We start from the raw sequence: 22,116 nt of genomic DNA, 5'->3' as shown, positions 1-22,116 counted from the left end.
CCAAACATAACAGTAAAAGGGGGGGGGGGGGGGGCAGAGTGCAAGATGAGAAGAAAGGAAAAGAGAAGAACTACAAAAACAACAAGAAAACAAGTAACAAAATCGCAGTATCAGGAATTACTTTAAATGTAAATGGACTAAATCCTCCAATCAAAAGACATAGGGTGGCTGAATGGATTTAAAAACAAACAACCCCCCCCAAACAACATCTATTTAAATGCTGCCTACAAGAGACTCCCTTCAGATCCAAAGACGTAGACTGAAAATGAACGGATGGAAAAAGATATTCCATGCAAATGGAAATGAAAAGAAAGCTGAAGTAGCAATATTCATATTAGACAAAACAGACTTTGTAACAAAAGACAAAGAAGGACAGTACATAATAAAAGGATTATTCTGAGAAGATTTAACATTTGTCAATATTTATGCAGCAAACATAGGAACACCTAAATATATAAAACAAATAGACATAAAGGGAGAAATTGATAATAATACAGTAATAGTAGGGGACTGTAATACCCCACTTACATCAATGGATAGATAATCCAGACAAACTCAGTAAGGAAACATTGGGTTTAAACAACACATAGACCAAATGGACTTAATAGATATATACAGAACATTTCATCTAAAACCTGCAGAATGCACAACCTTTTTTTTTTTACTATTTTTTTTAATTCTAGTATTAACATATAGTCCTTTATTAATTTCAGGTGTACAATACAGTGATTCAAAAATTCTATACATTACTTAGTGCTCATCATCATAAGTGTACTCTTTAATCCCCATCACCTATCCCACCTACCTCCCCTGTGATAACCAAGAGTTCTCTAGTTTTGTCTCTCTCTCTTCCTGTCTTTTCCTCTGTTCATTTGTTTCTTAAATTCCACATATGAGTGAAATCATATGGTATTTGTCTTTTCTGACTTTTTTCACTTAGCATTATACTATCTAGCTCCATCTGTGTTGTTGCAAATGGCAAGATTTCATTCTTTTTATGGCTGAGTAATATTCCACTGTGTGTGTGTGTGTGTGTGTCTGTGTGTGTGTGTGTACACCTCTTCTTTATCCATTCATCAATCAAGGGACACTTGAGCTGCTTCCATAATTTGGCGATTGTAAATAATCCTATAGTAAACATAAGGGTTGTGTGTATCCCTTTGAGTTATTGTTTTTGTATTTTTTTGGTAAATACCCAGCAGTGCAATTACTGGATCATAGGGTAGTAGAAAAATTCCCAGTAAACAATCTAACTTTACACCTAAATGAACTGGAAATAACAAACAAAGCCCAAAGTTAGTAGAAGGAAGGAAATAAAGATCAGAGTAGAAATAAATAAAATAGAAACTTTAAAAAAACAACAAACAAAAGATCAACAAAACTAAGCACTGATTCTTTGAAAAGATAAACAAAATCAATAAACCTTTATCCATACTCCTCAAGAAAAAAAGAAGGTTTAAATAAAATCAGAAATCAAAGAGGAGAAATTGCAACTAATGCCACAGAAATGCAAAGAATCCCAATACTTTATAAACAATTATATATCAACAAATTAGACAACCTCAAAGAAATGGGTAAATGTGTAAAAATATACAATCTTGCAAGATTGAATCATGAAAACATAGAAAACATGAACACACCAATTACTAGTAGTAAAATTGATTCAGTATTTTAAAGCCTCCCAACAAACTAAAGTCACGTCCAGTGGCTTCACAGGTGATTTCTACTGAACATTTAAAGAGTTAATACCTGGAGCACCTGGGTGGCTTAGTTGGTTAAACATCCGACTTCAACTCAGGTCATGATCTCACGGTTTGTGAATTTGAGCCCCACGTAGGGTTCTGTGCTGACAGCCTGGAGGCTGCTTCAGATTCTGTCTCCTCCTCTCTCTGCCCCTCCCATGCTCATGCTCTGTCTCTCAATAAAAAATAAGTGTTAAAAATTTTTTTTTAATAGTGAATACCTGTCGTCCTCAAGTCATTCCAAAAAAATTGAAGAGGAAGGAACACTTCCAAACTCATTTTATGAAACCAGTATTATGGTAATACCAAAGCAGACACACTACAAAACAAAACAAACTACGGGCCAATATTACCCATAAACATAGATGTAAAAATCCTTAACAAAATATTAGCAAATCAGATTTTAAAATAACATTAAAAGGATCATATTCATCAAGTGAAGTGGAATCCATTTCAGGATAATAGAATATTGTATGTTAACCATACTTTATTTAAAAGAAAAGAAAAAAGAACAATTAGCATAGCCTTTCAATTCCATTGTTCTGAGAAATATTTCTAAAGCTTATTTTGATGAAGTCTCCCCATAATATTTCAAGGAAAAATTAACTGCATAAAAAAATAAGTAAAATTTTCCTTCATTTTAACCTGTCAAATGAAGAAAGAATGTAATTTCCAAAATCCATCAGACTCACACCCAGAAGTGAGTTTACACCTCCCATGCCTATCTCAGTTCATTAGTCTCCCCCTTTCCACTATGGATGTGTTCCAAAACCCACAGAGGGTGGCTGAAACTGCAGATAGTACTGTATTCTATGTGTACTATGTCTATTTTCTTATATAGACAGCACAGTAAGAGATGAACAATTACTGATAATAAAACAGAACAGTTATAACAGTACATTGTAATAAAAGTTACATGAATGTGGTGTTTCTCTCAAAAAACCTTATTGCACCATACTCCCCCTTCTTGTGATGATATAACATGAAATGCCTGTGTGATGAGACAACATGAGGTGAATGCCATAGGCATTGTAATACAGCATTAGGCTACTGTTGAGCTTCTGACCATACATCAGAAAGAGGATCATCTGTTTCCAGGCCATGGTTGGTGACAGGTAATTGAAACCGCAGAATGTGAAACCACAGACAAGGGGGGACTGTAGTGCTCTTGAAACACCACCGAAAACTGGGTACATGACAGAATCCAAATGTGTTTATACAAGTGTTTGGTCTTCATGGATACTGAATATAAAATCCCTCAGTAACAGATACCTTGCTTTTTTGAGTACTTAATGTGTATTTTATATGTTAAACAAAAGAATGTTATTTCTTCTATTTTTTAAGTTTTTTTTAAATTTTTCTTAATGTTTATTTTTGAGAGAGAGACAGAGAGTGGAGGGGTGGGGGCAGAGAGAGAAGGAGGCAGAGAATCCAGGCTCTAGCTGTCAGCACAGAGCCTGACATGGGGCTTGAACCCACAGACCACAAGATCATGACCTGAACTGAAGTCAGGTGCTCAACCAACTGAGCACCCAGACACCCCTTTTAAGTTTTTTTTAAACCAACTTTATTGAGATGTAATTTACATGCCATACAATTCACTCATTTAAATTGTACAATTCAATAGTTTTTGTATGTTACAAATTGTCTTTTTTTTTGTTTCAAGATTTTATTTAAATTCTAGTTAGTTAACATATAGTATAATATTTGTTTCAGGAGTAGAATTAATGACTCATCACTTACATATAACACCCAGTGCTCTTCATGTCAAGTACCCCCCTTAATACCCATCACCCATTTAGCCCATCCCTCCCACCCACTCCCCTCCAGCAATCCTTAGTTCTCTATAGTTAAGAGCGTTTTTTATAGTTTATCTCCTCCTTTTTTTTTCTTTCCCCTATGTTCATCTGTTTTATTAAGTTCCTCATTTGAGTGAAATCCTATGGTTATGTCTTTCTCTGACTGACTCATTTCACTTAACATAATACACTCTAGCTCCATGTTGTTGCAAATGGTAAGATTTCATTCTTTGTGATGGCTGAGTAATATCTATTCCATTGTGTGTGTGTCTGTGTGTGCATGTATATACATATATGTGTTAGTACATACATATATGTACATACATATACATGTACACACAGACACACACACACACCACATCTTCTTTATCTGTTCATCAGTTGGTAGACATTTGGGCTTTTTCCATAATTTGTCTGCTGTTGATAATGCAGTTATAAACATCAGGGTGCATGTGACCTTTTGAATCAGTAGTTTTATATTCTTTGGGTAAATACCGAGTTGTACAATTGCTGGGTCATAGGGTAGTTCTATTTTTAACTTTTTGAGGGACCTCCATACTGTTTCCCAGAGCAGCTGCACCAGTTTGCATTCCCACCAACAGTGTAAGAGGTTTCCCCTTTCTCCGCATCCTCACCAGCATCTGTTGTTTCTTCTGTTGTTAATTTTATCCATTCTGACAGGTGTGAGGTGATATCTCATTGTAGTTTTGATTTGTATTTCCCTGATGATGAGTGATGTTGAACATCTTTTCATGTGTCTGTTAGCCATCTGAATTTCTTTAGAAAAATGCCTATTTCTGTCTTGTGCCCATTTCTTCACTGAATTATTTGTTTTTTGGGTGATAAGTTTGATATGTTCTTTCTAGCTTTTGGATACTAATCCTTTATCACATATGTCATTTGCAGATATCTCTTCCCATTCTGAAGGTTGCCTTTTAGTTTTGTTGACTGTTCCTTCACTGTGCAGAAGCTTTTATCTTAATGACCTCCCAGTAGTTCATTTTTACTTTTGTTTCCCTTGCCTGCAGAAACGTGTCTGGTAAGAAGTTGCTATAGCCAGTGTTAAAGAGGTTGCTGCCTGTGTTCTGTTCCAGGATTTTTATGGTTTCCTGTCTCAATTTTAGGTCTTTTATCCATTTTGTACTTATTTGTGTGTATGGTGTGAGAAAGGGTCCAGTTTCATTCTTCTGCACATTGCTATCCAGTCTTCCCAACGCTTTTGTTGAAGAGACTTTTTTCCATTGGATATTCTTTCTTGCATTGTCAAAGATTAGTTGACCATAGTGTTGTGGGTCCATTTCTGTGTTTCCCCTGTTATGTTGATCTACATGTCTATTTTTTGTGTTAGTAGCATACTGCCTTGATGACTACAGCTTTGTAATATAGCTTGAAGTCCAGGATTGTGATGCCTCCAGCTTTGCTTTTCTTTTTAAAGATTACTTTAGTTATTCAGGGTCTTTTGTGGTTCCATACAAATTTTAAAATTGTTTGTTCTAGCTCTGTGAAAAATGCTGGTGGTATTTTGATAGGGATTGCATTAAATGTGTAGATTGTGGGGCATTTGGGTGGCTCAGTCAGTTAAGCGTCCGACTTCAGCTCAGGTCATGATCTCACATGGACTCTGTGCTTACAGCTCGGAGCCTGGAGCCTGCTTCAGATTCTGTCTCCCTCTATCTCTGCCCCTAACCACTCGAATTCTGTCTCTCTCTCTCTCTCAAAAATAAATAAACATTTAAAATAAATAAATGTGTAGATTGAGTACAGGATATAAAATCAATGTACAGAAGTCTGTTGCATTTCTTTTTTATTTTTTTTTTATTTTTTTTTCAACGTTTATTTATTTTTGGGACAGAGAGAGACAGAGCATGAACAGGGGAGGGGCAGAGAGAGAGGGAGACACAGAATCGGAAACAGGCTCCAGGCTCTGAGCCATCAGTCCAGAGCCCGACGCGGGGCTCGAACTCACGGACCGCGAGATCGTGACCTGGCTGAAGTCGGACGCTTAACCGACTGTGCCACCCAGGCGCCCCTCATTTTCTAATTCTAAAAAGTTTCAGAAGAGAGAATATGTATGACCGTGGATGGAAAGGTATTTTTGAGGTGCTCAGAATTAAGAATTTTACTATTATATTTAAAAATAGTACAATGCTGGGCACCTGGGTGGCTCAGTCTGTTGAGCATCCAATTCCTGATTTGGGCTCAGGTCATGAGCCCAAGTCATGGGATTTAGCCTCCATCAGGCTCCGTGCTGAACATAGGGCTTGCTTGAGATTTCTGTCTCTCTCTCTCTCTCTCTCTTTCTCTCTCCCCCCCACCCCTCCCTCTCTCCTTTCCCTCCCCCTTCCCTCCCTTTCTCCTTGTACCACCCCTTTCCCTCCCTCCTTCTTTCTCTCCCTCTTTCCCTATCCCCGAATCATGTGCTCTCTTTCTAAAAAAATGTTTTAATAACAAATAGTACAATGCTAATTAAAAGAAATTATCCCTCAGTTTAGTGCTCTTGTAGTTGTCACTATGATCCAAATTGCAAGGTTAACAAGGAGCCCTCTACCCACCATATGCCTTGAAATATCAGCAAGTTCTTAATAAGTAAAAGAGGTAGTGTTAGGAGCACAATGCAGAAATCAACAGCTCCCATCAGGTAAGTGTGACTGGTGAAATGTAGATTGCAGTAGGAGTGTGTATTACACACTCATAAGCACCATCAGTGCTTATACAAATATGATCACAAAGACATAAAATAAGGCTTATATAAAGAGTTTTCAAATGGTGGTGATGATAAATAAAATACAAAATAAAACTGTGGGGGCACCGGGGTGGCTCAGTTGGTTGAGGGTCCAACTTCGGCTCAAGTCATGATCTTGTAGTTAGTGGTTCAAGCCCCACATCAGGCTCTGTGCTGAGAGGTTAGGGCCTGGAGCCTGCTTCAGATTCTGTGTCTCCCTTTCTCTCTGCCCCTCCCCCACTTGTTCTCTCTCTCTCAAAAAAATAAATAAATAAACATAAAAAAAAAACTGTGTTTTTACTCTCAATGTATTTACTGAAAAAGTTGTATATAAATGTCTTTGTATGGTTGTTCATATACTACACACATTTATCTAATACATGTACATTTACAAACATGCATATACGTGTCATTTTATATTCGCACAGCTACAGTTGAGATTTGTGTTTTTAACTATGTTGACCAAAGGTTCCTACAGTAGAATAGGAAAATACTTAGCCCTATTGAAGGTGACAGTCTTGGCAAATAGAGCTCTCTTCTTTTTACCACCCCTTTAGAGAGTTTATTGTGCACTTTTCTGCAATAAGATGGGAGATCCAGTCCAAAAATTCATAAAATATTAGACAGTCACAAGAAAGTAGGGCCTGAAGTACCAGTAAATGTTAAAAAGGAAGGAAAGAAGGGAGGGATGAAACCTACTCTGACAAATAGGCTGAATTTGCCGTATTTAATAGTATATCGAAGAACCAGAGCCTGTGACTGCTTTTAATCTGCAGGCCTTACTGCTGTGAATCATTTTTTTACATCTAGCTCAGGAATCTATTATATTCTTAGGCTCAGTTTCTAAGGGAAGAGATAAGAAATCAGGCTGTGTTCCAGACATTTGGAAATATGACTGTGTTCCAAAGTCCATTTGTGTGTGGATTTGATCAGAAACCCATGAATTCTAAGGAACAATTCATAGCTTGATGCAAGGCTCAATCCTGTGACCTTGTGGCTCAAGATGTGGGGAATAAGGTATAACTTCTCTAATGGAACTACAGAGAGAACTACTAAATCTGCTGTCAATATAAGTGACACTCATTCTTCACCTTACTTATTCAGCAAGTATTTCTTGAACCCTTATGTATCAGGTAACATGGAAATCACTAGGAATAAAAGATGTACCAGAAAAAAATCTCTACCTTGAGTAGGTCACTGTGCAGTAGAGGAAGGAAAATACATTATAAACCCTTAGACATATAATGAGATGGGAAGTAACGATAGTAGGCTTTTGTTATCCTCTGACAGCATAGTGATCTGATTTTGCTACAGTCAAGATTTACAGAGGAGATGATGCCGAATGTGAATCTTGATGCCTGTGTGTAGGAAAATGAAGGTGGAAAGTAACAGTCTAGACAGAGACGATAATATGGGAAAAGCATAAGAGCATGTCCTACTCTGACCCTGCATTTCTTGTGGACTGGCCCATGGCACGTGGGGAGAAATAGCAAGAAAAGGTTGCCATGATCAGAAGGGGTAGAACGTACCACAGTAAGGAGTTTGATCTTCATGGTACAGACAGTGGGAAGCTATTGCAGCATTTAAATAGGGGAGAGATCCGATTAGGTGAGATTTCAGACAGTAGAGAAGATGGAGTGGAACTTGGCTGGGGGCAGGAGGACGTGTTAGAAGACTGTCAGAAGAGTTCAGATGAGAGGTGGTAAGGGTGGAGGGTGTAGGAACTGCACATACTTGGAGGACAGACTTGAGGGACTTGTGGCTATTTAAATGTGGGTGTTCTGGATCACACTCAGGTTTTTAATTATGAGACACAAAAGAACACTAGGCTTGACAGGAAACCCAGAGATTAAACTCTAGGTGTGTTCAGTTTGATGTACTTATGAAGCATGCAGAAAATTGGGCATTTGGAAGTATGGGTCTGGCTACAAACTGGAGAAACAGGTCACAGAGTCTTTGCATATCAATGATAGTAAAGGTCACATAGGGTGATGCTTCCCCGCAAAAGTGTGGAGTAATGAAGGACCATTGCCAAGAACAGAAACAAAGGAGAAAGGACCAAGAGGAGAAAGAAAAGACTAAGGACCACCAGTCTGGGAAAAGGAGGAAACATAAAGGGAGTAGTGTCAAGGGATAAGGAAATGCCAGGAAAAAGGGAAACATTTTTAGTAAATTTTACCACAGAACAATAAATTAATACTAGAAAAGCACCCAGAATTAACAACAAGATGACCACTGGCAGTCTCTCTGAGAGCAGCTTTAGTGGAGTGGTGAGGCATGACTTGCCTCATGAAGTCAGTGCCAATAGGTCCCCAGCTTTTTAAAATTCATTTACAACCATTTACTTAAGTCCTCCAGCACTTTTTTTTTTTTTTACATTCACACAAGTTCCCTACTTACACAGTCCAAATAAGACAGAGGTGTCACCTGACATCCACACTGTGGCCAAGAAAGAAGGCAAGTGTCCTAGAGTTCTCTTTGTAGTGTTCATGGGGAAACCCATTCGTGCAGAGGGCTACAAGCAAGGCAGGTTGTTGTCCCCTCACCTCCCAGTTAGGGTAGTCTCTGGTCAATTTGGTTCCAAGTCACCTACTGAAAGCAGCAGGGCAGTAAACAGTGAGAAGGGGATGGTAGGGAAAGTCTAGAGTAATTGTCATGGGGCACATAGTGACATTAGTGCACAAAGTAGGGTGTTAAATTCATGCACAAGGAACAAGCGAATGAACACAGTTTCCCACAGAGAGTGGAAGTGGGCCTGTACCAGCAGATTACCGTCACAGCTGCAGTTGCCATCGCCAATTGTCTGAAAGTTAGGCCACGCCAGCGAGAGGCATTTTAAGACCAAACATTGTTCTTAATGCTCCATCTCATTGGGCTTAATGACACATACTTAAAAACAAATGGACCATTCTCTAGAGGGCTGAGTTCACACTTGACTTCACAGAGTAGAAACTAAAAATGTTCTGAATTAACCCAAATCAATTTTTTAAAGATTTGCTGAGGAGAGAGGAAAGGGCACCTTTGGTTGAGACCCTGGCGCCATATGAAACATGTAAACACTTGATTAAATGAAAATAGGCCATCCCTTCTCTCCTTTAGACACTAAGCTTTTATCCTGCTCTTTTTTTTTTACTTTAATTGGAAACATTTTAAAGTTTCAGAACCAGTTTTGTTCTAAATAAGTGAACACATTTTTCTCCCTTTCTAAAAACGTCAGAGATTGCAAGCGTAAATCTTTCTTCTCTTCAACTATCAAGTAATGAACTGTTTGGTTCCAATTGTAATTATTATCTAGATTATATATTTTCCCATGTGTTGTTGGAATGTCTAATATGCTCTGCATTCAGTTCCCCTAGCAGTTTCTAGAAGAACATCATTGGCCATCGTATAACTTCCCCAGGTGAAAGTATCCACAGCCAAGAACAGTAGCATGAATTCTAGGCACGTTTATTTACCACACATTGTCTCCAAATATCATAATGTCCTATTAAGAAATTTTGCAGGATGTGATTTAAAAGAGGGCCCTCTCGGCACCTGTTGGGATGAGCACTGGGTGTTGTATGGAAACCAATTTGACAATAAATTTCATATTAAAAAAATAATAAAAATAAAAGAGGGCCCTCTCTTACTGTGGCTCTTTTCTTTAGGCTTCAAGGAAATTAGCCCTTCTAGCTGGTGTCTCTGAAAGTGAGTTATCAAAATTTACTAACCAATTTCATTTGGGTTGTGGCCTGAATGTTTGCAAATGTCAGCTTTAGCCTCTGGCAGTTTAAAAGCCGAGCTCAGCTTAAGGTATCCTCTAGCAATTAGGTTTACCTTCTTTTTATTTCATTCTCATCATGACTCAGATATTCACTTCACTCCACCCACCCCTCCCCAAATTATTCTCCAGAAATGGGCAGAACAGGCTAATGAACCTACAGTAATGCCTTGATTTATAGAGTTGTCATGCTGATTTATTCAATATACATGTATTGAGGAACCAGCCTACAATGGGGTGTAGCAGATAAGAGTTGATAAACATGGTCTTTTTTCCCTTGGGATACAGTCTTCACAGTCAATTTGTAAACCAGTCAGTAAAGAACATTGGAGTTCTATGATGGAGATGTGCACAGTGCACGGAAGTGGGCCATCTCTTCATCAACTGTACTACATATTGATTTGTAAAATAGCGTGTATCAGTAGGGAGGAATCCCCATTTTGTTGAATTCATTTGGCAATTCCTTTTATAAAGCACAGTCCTTTTGCAAATACCTTCTTAGTTCATTTCTCTTGTAAATCTAGAGCATCTTAAAGTAGGGCACACTTATAATTCTTGTCCTTGAAATCAGCATGCAAGAGTAAATATTTGTTAGATGTCACAGCATTGTAATCTGTTTTAAACTGTTAAAGTTTGTGTGAATTAAGAGTTAGCGTATATGTATTTCATTTTCTTTCATGTAGAATCTTGCAGCTGGGTAGTTTCTTAGAGATCATATGCTCTTGAGATGGAAAACTTGAAGTCCAGAATTTAGGACTCACTCCAGTCCACAGTGTGAAAGAAGATAAGTGGGGCCTAATTTGCCAGTTTGCTTTTCACACAAAAATGTTTTCATCTGTGTTTAGAGTATTCTTAGGACCATGGATCTAGCACCAATATATTTAAGTTCTCAGCTTTTATATGTATAAAACATGACGTAAATTCATCAGGTCATGTTCAAGAAAGCCTTACAGAATAAATTGTGAATTAAAAAATAGATGTTATTCTCTTTTCATGCCATTTGTTAGAGCCACAGTTATGATACATGCTCTCTAAAAGGTCAATTAGCAGATTCCTCAGGATATTTAAAGTTCCGTGTCACCTTCTAAATGTCATGTTGAAGATAGAAATATTGTTACATTTGGGAGAATTGTTTGCCATAATATAGCCTATATGATGAAAAAAATGCAGGTCAAGAATGAGGGAGTGGTAGGGAATTTTATCTTGCTTCTGGAAGCCTGAGTGTCTCTAAGTCCAGATGACTGTCTGTCGTGGCAAGAAAATGGAATACTGTTTAATATTTGGCCTCTTTTCCCTGACTGACCCACATGAACCAGTATGGAGGACAAGTGTGGAGAGTAGAGAGGACAGCTTCTGGAGTTTTTCTCAACAAGGGAAGGGCTGCACATTAACTGTGGTGTATTCTAGAAGAGGTTGGAAAGTAGAAAGAGAAGAAAATAACCAATGGAACAGGGTGTTCATGCTGGTGAAGAGATCGAGATGAAAAGCCCTGGTGGAGGGATGACCTTTTGCAGAGCCTGGAAGAAAAGAGGTGAAGATAGACCTGGCTGTCGAGATCTTTGTTATGTCTGGGTTTAAAGCTGAGAATGTTCCTGTCTCATCCCTTCAGTTTTCACTTCGAGCCAGGCAAGGCCATCTTCTAAGAGATGTGGGGGGTGTGGGGGGGATAGGTTTGGGGTCAGAGAGAGTTGGTGTTTGGGGCATCAGTTGTGGAAGTGGGGAAAGGCACTGACTGACAGGTAAAAGTTCCCTGGTAGCAGTGAGGATCCAGCTGTGGTTGGCTGAATACTATGAATGTGTACTTTTATCAGTGTGCCTGGATGTGTTAATTCTCCATCAGTATGGAAAACCTAGATATAGAAGGAAAAGAACAAAGACGGCTGGAAAGCGTCAAACGTTAAAGTGTATAGAGCGATGTATAGAAGGACCAAAATACAAAGATTTGGAGGGTCTGGTGAGAGTGGTAACAAGATTCACCATGAAAGTTTTGACAGATGAGGACAAAAAGCCATGGAGTGAGTGAAAGATCAGAAAGAAGGGAGTGTAGAAGGTCTCTGAGGTAGCAAAGCAGTTGTCTTAGAGTAAGGAAGTGAGATCTTTAAGGAAAGGAATGAGAAATACGCATGTAGGGTCAGAGTATGTGTTCCAGATCAGGGATCAGCAAACTTCCTATAAAGGGTCAGATAGTAAATATTTGTGGCTTTGCAGGCCACATGGATTCTTGGTTCTGCTGTTGAAGCTTGAGAGCCATCATAGACAGTAAGCAAACAAAGGGGCATGGCTGTGTTCTAGTAAAACTTTATTTGCAAAAACAGGTGGTGGTAGTGGTCTCATTTGTCTCAAGGACTATAGTTTGCTGACCTCTACATTATGACAATTTCCAGTATGTGGGCAGAGTTAAGTAGAAGTGCATACTATTAGAAAACAGGGGGCTAAGGTGCTTCAAGATTAGTTTATTGACTACAAACCATCCAGATCGAACAGACATTTAGAGAAAACTCCACTACCAATAGAATATACACTCCTTAAGTGCACAAGGAACGTTCTCCAGGATAGATCACATGCCAGGCCAGAAAACAAGCCTCAATAAATTTTAAAAATATGAAATCATACTGAGTATATTTTCCATTAGCATTGGAGTGAAATTGGAGGGGTGCATGAGTGGCTCAGTCGGTTGAGCATCCAACTTTGGCTTAGGTCATGATCTCACAGTTCGTGGGTTTGAGCCCATGTCAGGTTCTGTGCTAACAGCCCAGAGCCTGGAGCCAGCCTCAGATTTTGTGTCTCCCTCTCTCTCTACCCCTTCCCTACTTACAGTCTGTCTCAAAAATAAACATTAAAACAATTTTAAAAGAAATTAGAAATCACTAACAAAGAAATTTGGGGAATTCACCAAGATGTGAAAATTAAATAATACTTCTTAATCTGGTGGGTCAAAGAAGTCACAAGGGACATTAGAAAATTCTTTGAAATGAATGAAAATGAAGACCAAACATACCAAATATGGGATGCAGTGTTCAGAATGAAATTCATAGCTATAACTTCCTACATTAAGAAAGAAGAAAGCTGTCAAATCAAAAAGCTAATCTTCCATCTTAAGACAGTAGACGTGTAAGAAAAAGGAACAGTAATCAAAAGGGTCTGAAATGGGCTAAGGAGATGGAATAGAAATAAAGCCCAGATAGAGGAGAAAAACAATTTCTCTGTAATAGGAGCAGAGGGAAAGTAGGATGGTTTCTGTGTTTGCTGTAAGTGTATAAAGTTCCCATCTTTACCATTTTCATCTGTTTTCTTTGTGAAGCTGGATATGAAGTGACAAAAAGGCATAGAGCTTTGGAGATTTGAAGAATACTCCTTGTGTCGTATGGTTGAAAAAAGTCCTTGTATGGATGGAATTGACTAGAGGGAATTATTAAGAATGTCAGGCCATTGAGGATCCTTTTGAGGCTGGCAGCAGTGTATTAGAGAGGAACTACTGATCTACCCTGTTGTGTGATGCCCTCAGCTGCACTTGAGTATACTGGGGAAGGCACAGAAAAGGCAAATGTTCGCACTCATATATGGCCAGGATTTTTGCTTGTCAGCGGAGATAGAAAGATATGGGCAGGGAAATTTAGGATGTGGCTTAGTCAGGCGAGATGGAAAGATAAATGGGCAGGGAAAATTAGGATGGTCAATAAGCTAGAGAAGGATGGAACTAAAAGTAAAAAGCTAATGAGTAGGGAGCAAGTAGAGGGGTCAATTAAGTGGAGATCATATAGGCAAACCAGCTCCTCGAGGGTAGGGAATCTGTTTTGTTTACTAATGTGCCCCAGCCCTCAGAATATTGGCTGGCACATAAGTGGAAAATACTTGTACTGAACGAATCACCATGGCAGAGCGAGAATCATTTATCAGCAAGCTGGAAGAACAGTAGGTTGTGGTCAGGGTCAGAAGCTTGAATGGAGAGTCAGATGGAGGAGGTAAAGTGTCATGAATGAACATCTTGTATGTCTGACATGCACATGTAGTAGGTTTTTGGTAACTGTTAACCTTTATCATTACTTTCTTTGGCCTGTTACAGGAATTATGTTTAAAGAAATAAAGTAGAGTCGTTTCTCTACAATTGGATGAGTTGACCTTTCCCAAATAACTATCACTTAAAGCCATTGGAACAATCAGGGTTGTTAGATTCTACTTTACCTGGGTGGAATCAACCAACCAAATACTAGTAGGAATTACCATCCTTTCGTAATCAGCCTTCTAGCTATGAAGGCCAGAAGCCCAGAGTACTTCGAATGCTACCTGTTGTTCTGTTTAGTCTATCACAAGTGTGGACACTTTTATATTTATAGTGCTGTATCACCTTCCTAAAGTTATGTTGACCTTTCAGTGGGCTTTGAAAGGCCTTTTTTTTCCTTGCTTTTAGTACTGGCATAGCTTACTTTCATGAGTTTTTGCTTTATTGCATTTCACAGAATATTGTGTTTTTTACAAATTGAAGTTTTGTGGCAACCCCGCATTAAGCAGGTCTGTCGGCACTATTTTTCCAGCAGCATTTGCTCCCTTTGTATTTGTCACATTTTGGTAATTCTCAAGATACTTCAGACTTTTTCATCAGTATCCTAGAACCAAACCTTCAGTACTTCCAAGCTATGCCTGAAGGAGTCTGAAATCTCATTTAAAATTAGGGATGGCTGTTTGCAAAGGAAAAGTTTACAGAAGGAGGCTGAAATGATAATCTTGTTTTTAAACAATGCTGTTGTTTTTCCATTTAGCTTAATTAGTCAAAGAAGTATTTTGATTTTGAGAATTCACATCTTTTCTGAATAACTTGCCGTAGTTCTTACCCGGCACCCAGTAGTATAATTACTCGTACACAGTAAAAAAGTCTGTACTGACTGATCTTTAATTGTAAAATAAGCAGTCCTCTGAAATGCTCTTCTCTCTACTTCTTTGCCTGGTAAATTTCTTTTATGATCTACCTCAAATATCTCCTCTCACATTATCTCCAGTGCTTAACAGACAAATGAACAGGATTCAGTCCTTCGAGTCATTCACACTAATTTCTATTACACTGCCATTATTTATTTGTCTATCTGTTCCTGTCCTTGCCTTTTATTTACCAAGGAGTGGGGACTTTGTTTTATTCATCTGAGTGTCTCCAGTGCCTGTGTGTGCCTGCCATGCGGACATACTCCAGAATTGTCTGGCAAATGAGTTTGACAGCAAGAAAACACATTTACAAGTACTTTGCAGACTCGGGTTGGAAAACCTTGCCCTCTAAAGGATTTTGCCTCTTTAGGATTTTCTGCAATTAGGATACTGCTGTTAGGTGAGCAGTGATTAATTGATTATGGCTCAGTGATGCAACCAGTAGATGTAATTAACGTAGAGAAAAGTTAGCCTTTTATTCCTATACCAGCTTATTTTAAGTTAAGCATAACACACACTTGATACTCAGTGTAGGTTTGTTAAAAGTACAGACATCTACCAAGACATTAACAAGGGACCATTATTGGTGTGGTGTTTTTTAACTTTTTTCTTTATATTTTTTTCACTTTTTATTTTCTATTTCAGTATATATATTGGGAAATATATTTTCCATTTTTAAAAGATACGGTATGTAATAGAGACAAGAAATAAATGCTTTGGTACATTTTGGAACCAATCAGCTGGGTCAGATTGGGCCAGTCCATGATGCTTTGGCAACAAATCTCAGTGGCTTAGAAAAGCAAAAGTTTATTTCCTGAGGGACAGCTGGAGTTCTTTTACACCCAGTGTCTCAGATCCAAGCTTCCTCCACCTCTAAGTGGCTTCCAAAGTTGCTGCAGCCAGGGGAGGGACAGATGGAGGAGACTTGCCAGCTCTCACGAGCCTCAGCACACGTCACTTTGCCGTGGCTAAGAAGAGTCACATGGCCCCAAGCTTCCTGCAAAGTACAGTAGAAAATGTAGAAGAATACCAATTGTCTCTAACATGCTATTTGTCACATTTTGGTAATTCTCACAGTATTTCAAGCTTTTTCATTTTATTTACAGTTACTGTAATGAATGTATGTTGGATCCAGACTGTGGTTTTTGCTACAAGATGAACAGATCAACTGTCATTGACTCTTCCTGTGTTCCAGTTAATAAAGCATCGACAAATGAGGCAGCATGGGGCAGGTATGTCATTTATTATATACCATAAGAACATGAAATAAGCTTTCAGAATGAAACCTTTTTATTACTATATTCCCTATGCTATACATTTCATCTTTGTGACTTACTTATTTTATAACTGGAAGTTTATACCTTTTAATCCCTTTCACATTTCACTCATCCCCTCCAACCAAACTCCCCTCAGGCAACCACCAGTTTGTTCTCTGTATTTAAGAGTCTGTATTTTTGTTAGTTTTTTTCATTTGTTTGGTTTTTAGATTCTACATATAAATGAAATCAAATGGTATTTGTGTTTCTTCATCTGACTTACTTCACCTAGTCTGATTCCCACGAGGGCCACTCTTGTTGTCACAGATGCAAGATCTCATTTTTTTAAATATTTGAGTAATATTCCATTGTGTATATATGCCACATCTTTATCCATTAATCTGTTGTTGGACACTTGGGTTGCTTTCATATCTAAACTATTGTAAATAACGCTGCAGTAAACATAGGGGCACATATATCTTTTGAAATTAGTGTTTTCATTTTCTTTGGGTAAATACCTCATAGAGGAATAACTGGATCACATGGTAGTTCTATTTTTAATTTTTTGAGGAAACTCCATGTTTTTCATAGTGGGCCGCGCCAATTTACATTCCCACCAACGGTGCACAAAGGTTCCCTTTTCTCCACATCTTTGTGAACACTTGTTAGATCTTGTCTTTTTGATTCTATCCAATCTGACAGGTGTGAGGTGCTATCTCATTGTGTTTTGATTTGCATTTCCCTGATGATTATTGATGTTGAGCATCTTTTCATGTGTCTCTTGGCCATCTGTATGTCTTCTCTGGAAAAATGTCTGTTTTGATATTGTGCCCATTTTTTTTACATCAGATTGGTTTTTGAGTATTGAGTTTTATAAATTCTTTATATATCTTGGATGTTAACCCCTTTATCAGATATATATCACTTGTAAATATCTGCTCCCATTCACTAGGTTGGCTTTTTGTTTTGTCGGTGGTTTCCTTTGCTATGCAAAAGCTTTTATCTCAGGGATGCAAGTGTGGTTTAATACTGATAAACCATTCATTGTGATATATCACATTAAAAAGAGGAAGGACAAAAACCATATGATTATTTCAGTAGATGCGGAAAAAGCATTTGACAAAATACATTTGTTCATGATAAAAAAAAAAAAAAAACTTTAAACAAAGTGGGTTTAGAAGGAGCATACCTCAAACTAATAAAGTCCATATATGAAAAACCCAGAGCTAACATCATACTCAGTGGGGGAAAACTGAAAGCTTCTCCTCTAAATTCAGGAACAAAAATGTCCACTCTCACCACTTTTACTCAACACAGTACTAGAAATCCAAATTAAAGTAACCACACGAGAAAAAGAAAAGGCATCCAACTTGGTAAGGAGGAAAACTGCCACTATTTGCAGATGACATGATACTATAAAGATTCCACCAAGTAACTATTAAAACTGAAAAATGAATTCAGTAAAGTTGTAGGATGTAAAATTGATATGCATTTTTATACCCTAATAACAAAGCAGCAGAAAAAGAAGAAAACAATTCTATATTCAGTTGCCCCCAAAGAACAAAAGCCTCAAAATAAATGTTACCAAGCAGATAAAAGACCCGTACTCTGGGGGCCCCTGGGTGGCTCACTTGGTTAGACGTCCGACTTCAGCCCAGTCACGATCTCCTGGTCCATGAGTTCAAGCCCCGCATCGGGCTCTGGGCTGATGGCTCAGAGCCTGGAGCCTGCTTCTGATTCTGTGTCTCCCTCTCTCTCTGCCCCTCCCCCGTTCATGCTCTGTCTCTCTCTGTCTCAAAAATAAATAAATGTTAAAAAAATAAAATAAAATAAATAAAAATTAAAAAAAAAGACCCGTACTCTGAAAACTGAGAGACAATGATGAAAGAAATCAAAGATGACATAGACAAAATAGAAAGTTATACCATGCTCATGGATTGAAAGAATTAATATCATTAAAATGTCTATATTACCCAAAGCAATCTGTAGATTCATTGCAATCCCTATCAAAATACCAATTGCATTTCTCACAGAACCAGAACAAATAATCCTAAAATTTGTATTCCTAAAATTTGTATGGAATAAAAAAAGACTTCAAATAGTCAAAGAAATCTTTATAAAAAAGAACATAGCTGGAGGTATCACAATCCCAGATTTCGACAAAGATGGTCCTGGCACAAAAATACACAGATCATTGGAACAGAACAGAAAGTCCAGAAATAAATCCACGTTTTTCTGGTCAATTAATCTATGACAAAGGAGGTAGGAATATACAATGGGGAAAGAGTCTCTTCAACAAATAGTGTTGGGAAAGCTTGAAAGCTGTATGCAAAAGAATGAAACTGGATCGCTTTCATACACCATACACAAAAATAAACTTATAATGGATTAGACACCTCCTAAATGTGAGACCTAAAATCATAAAATTCCTAGAAGAAAACATAGGCAGTAATCTGATATGAGCCTTAGCACTATTTATGGCTATGTCTCCTCAGGCAAGGGATACAAGCAAAAATAAACTTTTGGGAGTACACTAAAATAATGATTTTACCCAGCAAAGGAATAGGTCTTATTTTTTTGTTGTTTATTTCTTTATTTTTATTTATTTTATTTATTTACTTATTTTGAGAAGAGAGAGAGCATGAGCAAAGGAGGGGCAGAGAGAAAGGGAGAGAGAGAATTCCAAGCAAGCTCTGTGCTGTCAGCACAGAAACATATGCAGGGCTGGATCTCACGAACTGTGACATCATGACCTAAATCAAAATCAAGAGTTGGACGCTCAACCAACTGAACCTTCTAGGCACCCAGGAACAATTCTTACTTTTATTTATTCTTACTTTTTAACAGACTTTTTCTTTTTTTAGTTTTATTTTATTTATTTGTTTTGAGAGTGAGAGAGTGAGTGACTGAGGGGAAGAGAGAGAAGGATACAGGGAGTGGGGGGCAGGGGAGGGGAGGGGAATCCCAAGCAGGCTCTGCACTGACAACACAGAGCCAAATGTGGGGCTTGAACTCACAAACCACTGAGATCAAGACCAGAGCCAGAGTCAGACGCTTAACCAACTGAGGCAAGTCTTATTTTTTAAACTTACAGAATGAGTATGTTTATAATCAGTGACTTCAATGACTGCAGTTCTTTTAAACTAGTCTTTTGAACAATCTTTTAAACTGATTTTCATAACAGTATTACTTTCCAGTGTATACAGAAGGGCATGAAACACTGCAGTTGTATGTTACACAAACTTAGAGTAGAAAGCACTCAAGCCTAGACTCCAGGAAATCCAGATTCCAGACCCAACTCTGTCCTAAGCTGTGGGAGTTTGTCTCTTGAGACAAATGTTCCTACATATTCCAAGGCGATTTCTCCCACTGCACATTGTTTAACTGCGCCAGTAATTTTCAAACTCTGAACTTAAGTAAAAGAGAATTTTGAAGTCAACATGAATATCACTTTAAATTCTTTCATGGAACTGTTGTTTTCTTTGAGTACTTTCCTGGAGTTTAGTGAAATTAAGCAATGTAATGATAAAAGTTGGCAGTCATTGGCATGTAATCAGTCTAGAGAGCTATAAACCTTTCTCTTTTTGACAGATTACATTGTGGTAGGCACATAAATGAAATATTTGTATAGAACAAATATTCCCCACATTTATGAACTAATACATATATCTATGCATGCAGAAAATAGGTAAATATTCTTTGATATGGCTTTAATTTCTTATATGTTCTAAATTCCCATAAAAAGAATAATATGCTCTTTTCCTGTCTGCCTCATAGAACTGAAGAAGGCAATGAAATCTGTAAAGTACTTGTAGCTCCTCAAAGCTGTAAAGTATAATGTATCATTATTAATCATAATGCTGTTGTCATTAATCATTTTATTAGGGAATTACTTCAAAGAAGAAGTAAATTATACAGTATTTGACTCAAAATCCAGACTACATTTTAAATATACTAATTACAAAGAAATATGTAAAAGAAATGCAATTATTACTTAAAATCAGAGCTTGAAAAGAGCTTCTTTTAAAAATACCCAGTGTATAATTTTCATCAGCCAAGCTTCATTAGTGAGTTAATTGATTAAATATTTCTGGATGTAATACTTCACAGTTTTAACCCTTATGATTCTTTTTTCAATAGACAAAAACTGAAAGTTTGCTTGTCTAAAATTATGAATATGTCATGAAATTTATCTATGTCATTTCCTGTACTTTGCAGAATTAACTTTAAAACATATTAGAAATGTATACTAATGATAAAGGAGCACTAAAATTAGGCATTTCTCCTGTCCTCAGTAGAAGGTCTTGAGATCAGAGGCCTCAAAAGAGTAGTTTTGTTCTCACTATTTGCACATAACAGATTATACGGGTTCTTAATAGAAATGTATATTATTTCTTTTATGTTAACTTATTCTTATGTGTTATTTATATATTTAGACCATTATTCCTTGATTGCACTCACTACTAGAGAAAAGTGAGGCACAGATTATATGTAGGGAAAAATACAAATAGTTAAACAGTGTGTACAGAGAACTTTTAGGTTTGTAGAATATTCTTAGAATGATCTCAAACTCTCTACCACTCCCCTTCAAAAAAAAGAACAGGCTTTCTCACTCTTCTCTGCGTTGAGTGACGGGCCTCTTCTAGCTTAGCCACTGTGATTGGCTGCTTCAATCTGTGCTAGGAAAAAAGGCAGTTACCTTGAAAAATTCCTACAACAGATTTTCCATTTATAGGTAAATGACATTCATTATATTTTTGTTGTTTGATATCTTTTATACAGTGCCTTGGGATAGAATTCTCAGGGCAAAGTCTACCATTGTCTTGTATTTGCATCTGAGATATACTGTTTATAGATATTTCGGGGTCAAGAATTGGGGAAATTCAGAGCCATATATCCTGGTCTCTAACTGTAGCTATTTCCTGAACAGACACCAGCTGGAATGGTAATACCACTCATGATGGAGATAGTATGATGATTTTGGTGAACTCAGAATTGTCTCAAAATAACGAAAACCATTTGCCTATATAATCAACTATAATAAGCTGTAGGAGTGCCTGGGTAGCTCAGTCGGTTAAGTGTCCGACTCTCAGATTTGGCTCAGGTCGTGATCTCATGGTTCATGAGTTCGAGTCCCGCATCAGGCTCTGCACTGATGGCACTGAGCCTGCTTGAGATTGTCTCTCTCCTAATTTCTCTGCCCCTCCCTGGCTTGTGCTTTCTCTCTCCCTCCCTCCCTCCCTCCCTCCCTCCCTCCCTCTCTCTCTCTCTCTCTCTCTCTCTCTCTCAAAATAAATAACTTAAAAAAATAAGTTGGAAATAAAACTTTAAGTCAGCTGGCATGCTTTTCTAATATCTATGTTGTTAAATTTCAATAGAAAGTTTTTATTTAATCAGTTGTCTGAAGAAGATACATAATTGGCCAATAGGCACATAAAAAACTGCTCAACATCACTAATCATTAAGAAAATGCAAATCAAAACTATAATAGATACCATTTTATACCCATTAGGGTGGCCACTATCAACAACATTGTTGTGGAGGATGTGGAGAAATTGGAAACTGGTACACTGTTGATGGAAATGTAAATTGGTGCAGCCACTATGGAAAACAGTGCAGTGGTTTCACGAAATTTTAAAAAAGAGAATTCTATATCATCTGACAATTCCATTTATGAATATACATCGAAATGAATTGAAGGAAAGGTCCTAAAGAAATATTTGAATGCCTATGTTCACGGCAGAATTATTCATAAAAGCCAAAGATGGAAGCAATGCAAGTGACAGGTGACAGATGCATGGAAAAAGAAAATGTGGCCTATACATTCAATGATGTATCATTCACTTAAGGAAATTATGGCACATAGTACAACATGGATGAATCTTGAAGTCATAAGATAAGTGAAATGAGCCAGTCACAAAAA

The 22,116-nt window shown here is 37.6% G+C and overlaps 1 protein-coding gene across 1 annotated transcript in view; it reads left to right on the top strand.

The window, feature by feature from the left end:
* Nucleotides 1-22,116, top strand: part of SLC2A13 (solute carrier family 2 member 13) — a 385,620-nt gene that overhangs the window by 279,162 nt on the left and 84,342 nt on the right. The window contains exon 7 of the mRNA XM_023256944.2: nucleotides 16,044-16,169. Coding sequence (XP_023112712.1) covers nucleotides 16,044-16,169 — 126 coding nt within the window. The remainder of the gene's footprint in view (nucleotides 1-16,043; nucleotides 16,170-22,116) is intronic.

The sequence above is a fragment of the Felis catus genome, chromosome B4 (assembly GCF_018350175.1).
Source record: "Felis catus isolate Fca126 chromosome B4, F.catus_Fca126_mat1.0, whole genome shotgun sequence".
In the NCBI taxonomy this organism is placed as follows: Eukaryota; Metazoa; Chordata; class Mammalia; order Carnivora; family Felidae; genus Felis; species Felis catus.
The sequence above is the reverse complement of the archived record's forward strand: the minus strand, read 5'-3'. Positions and strand labels throughout refer to the sequence as shown.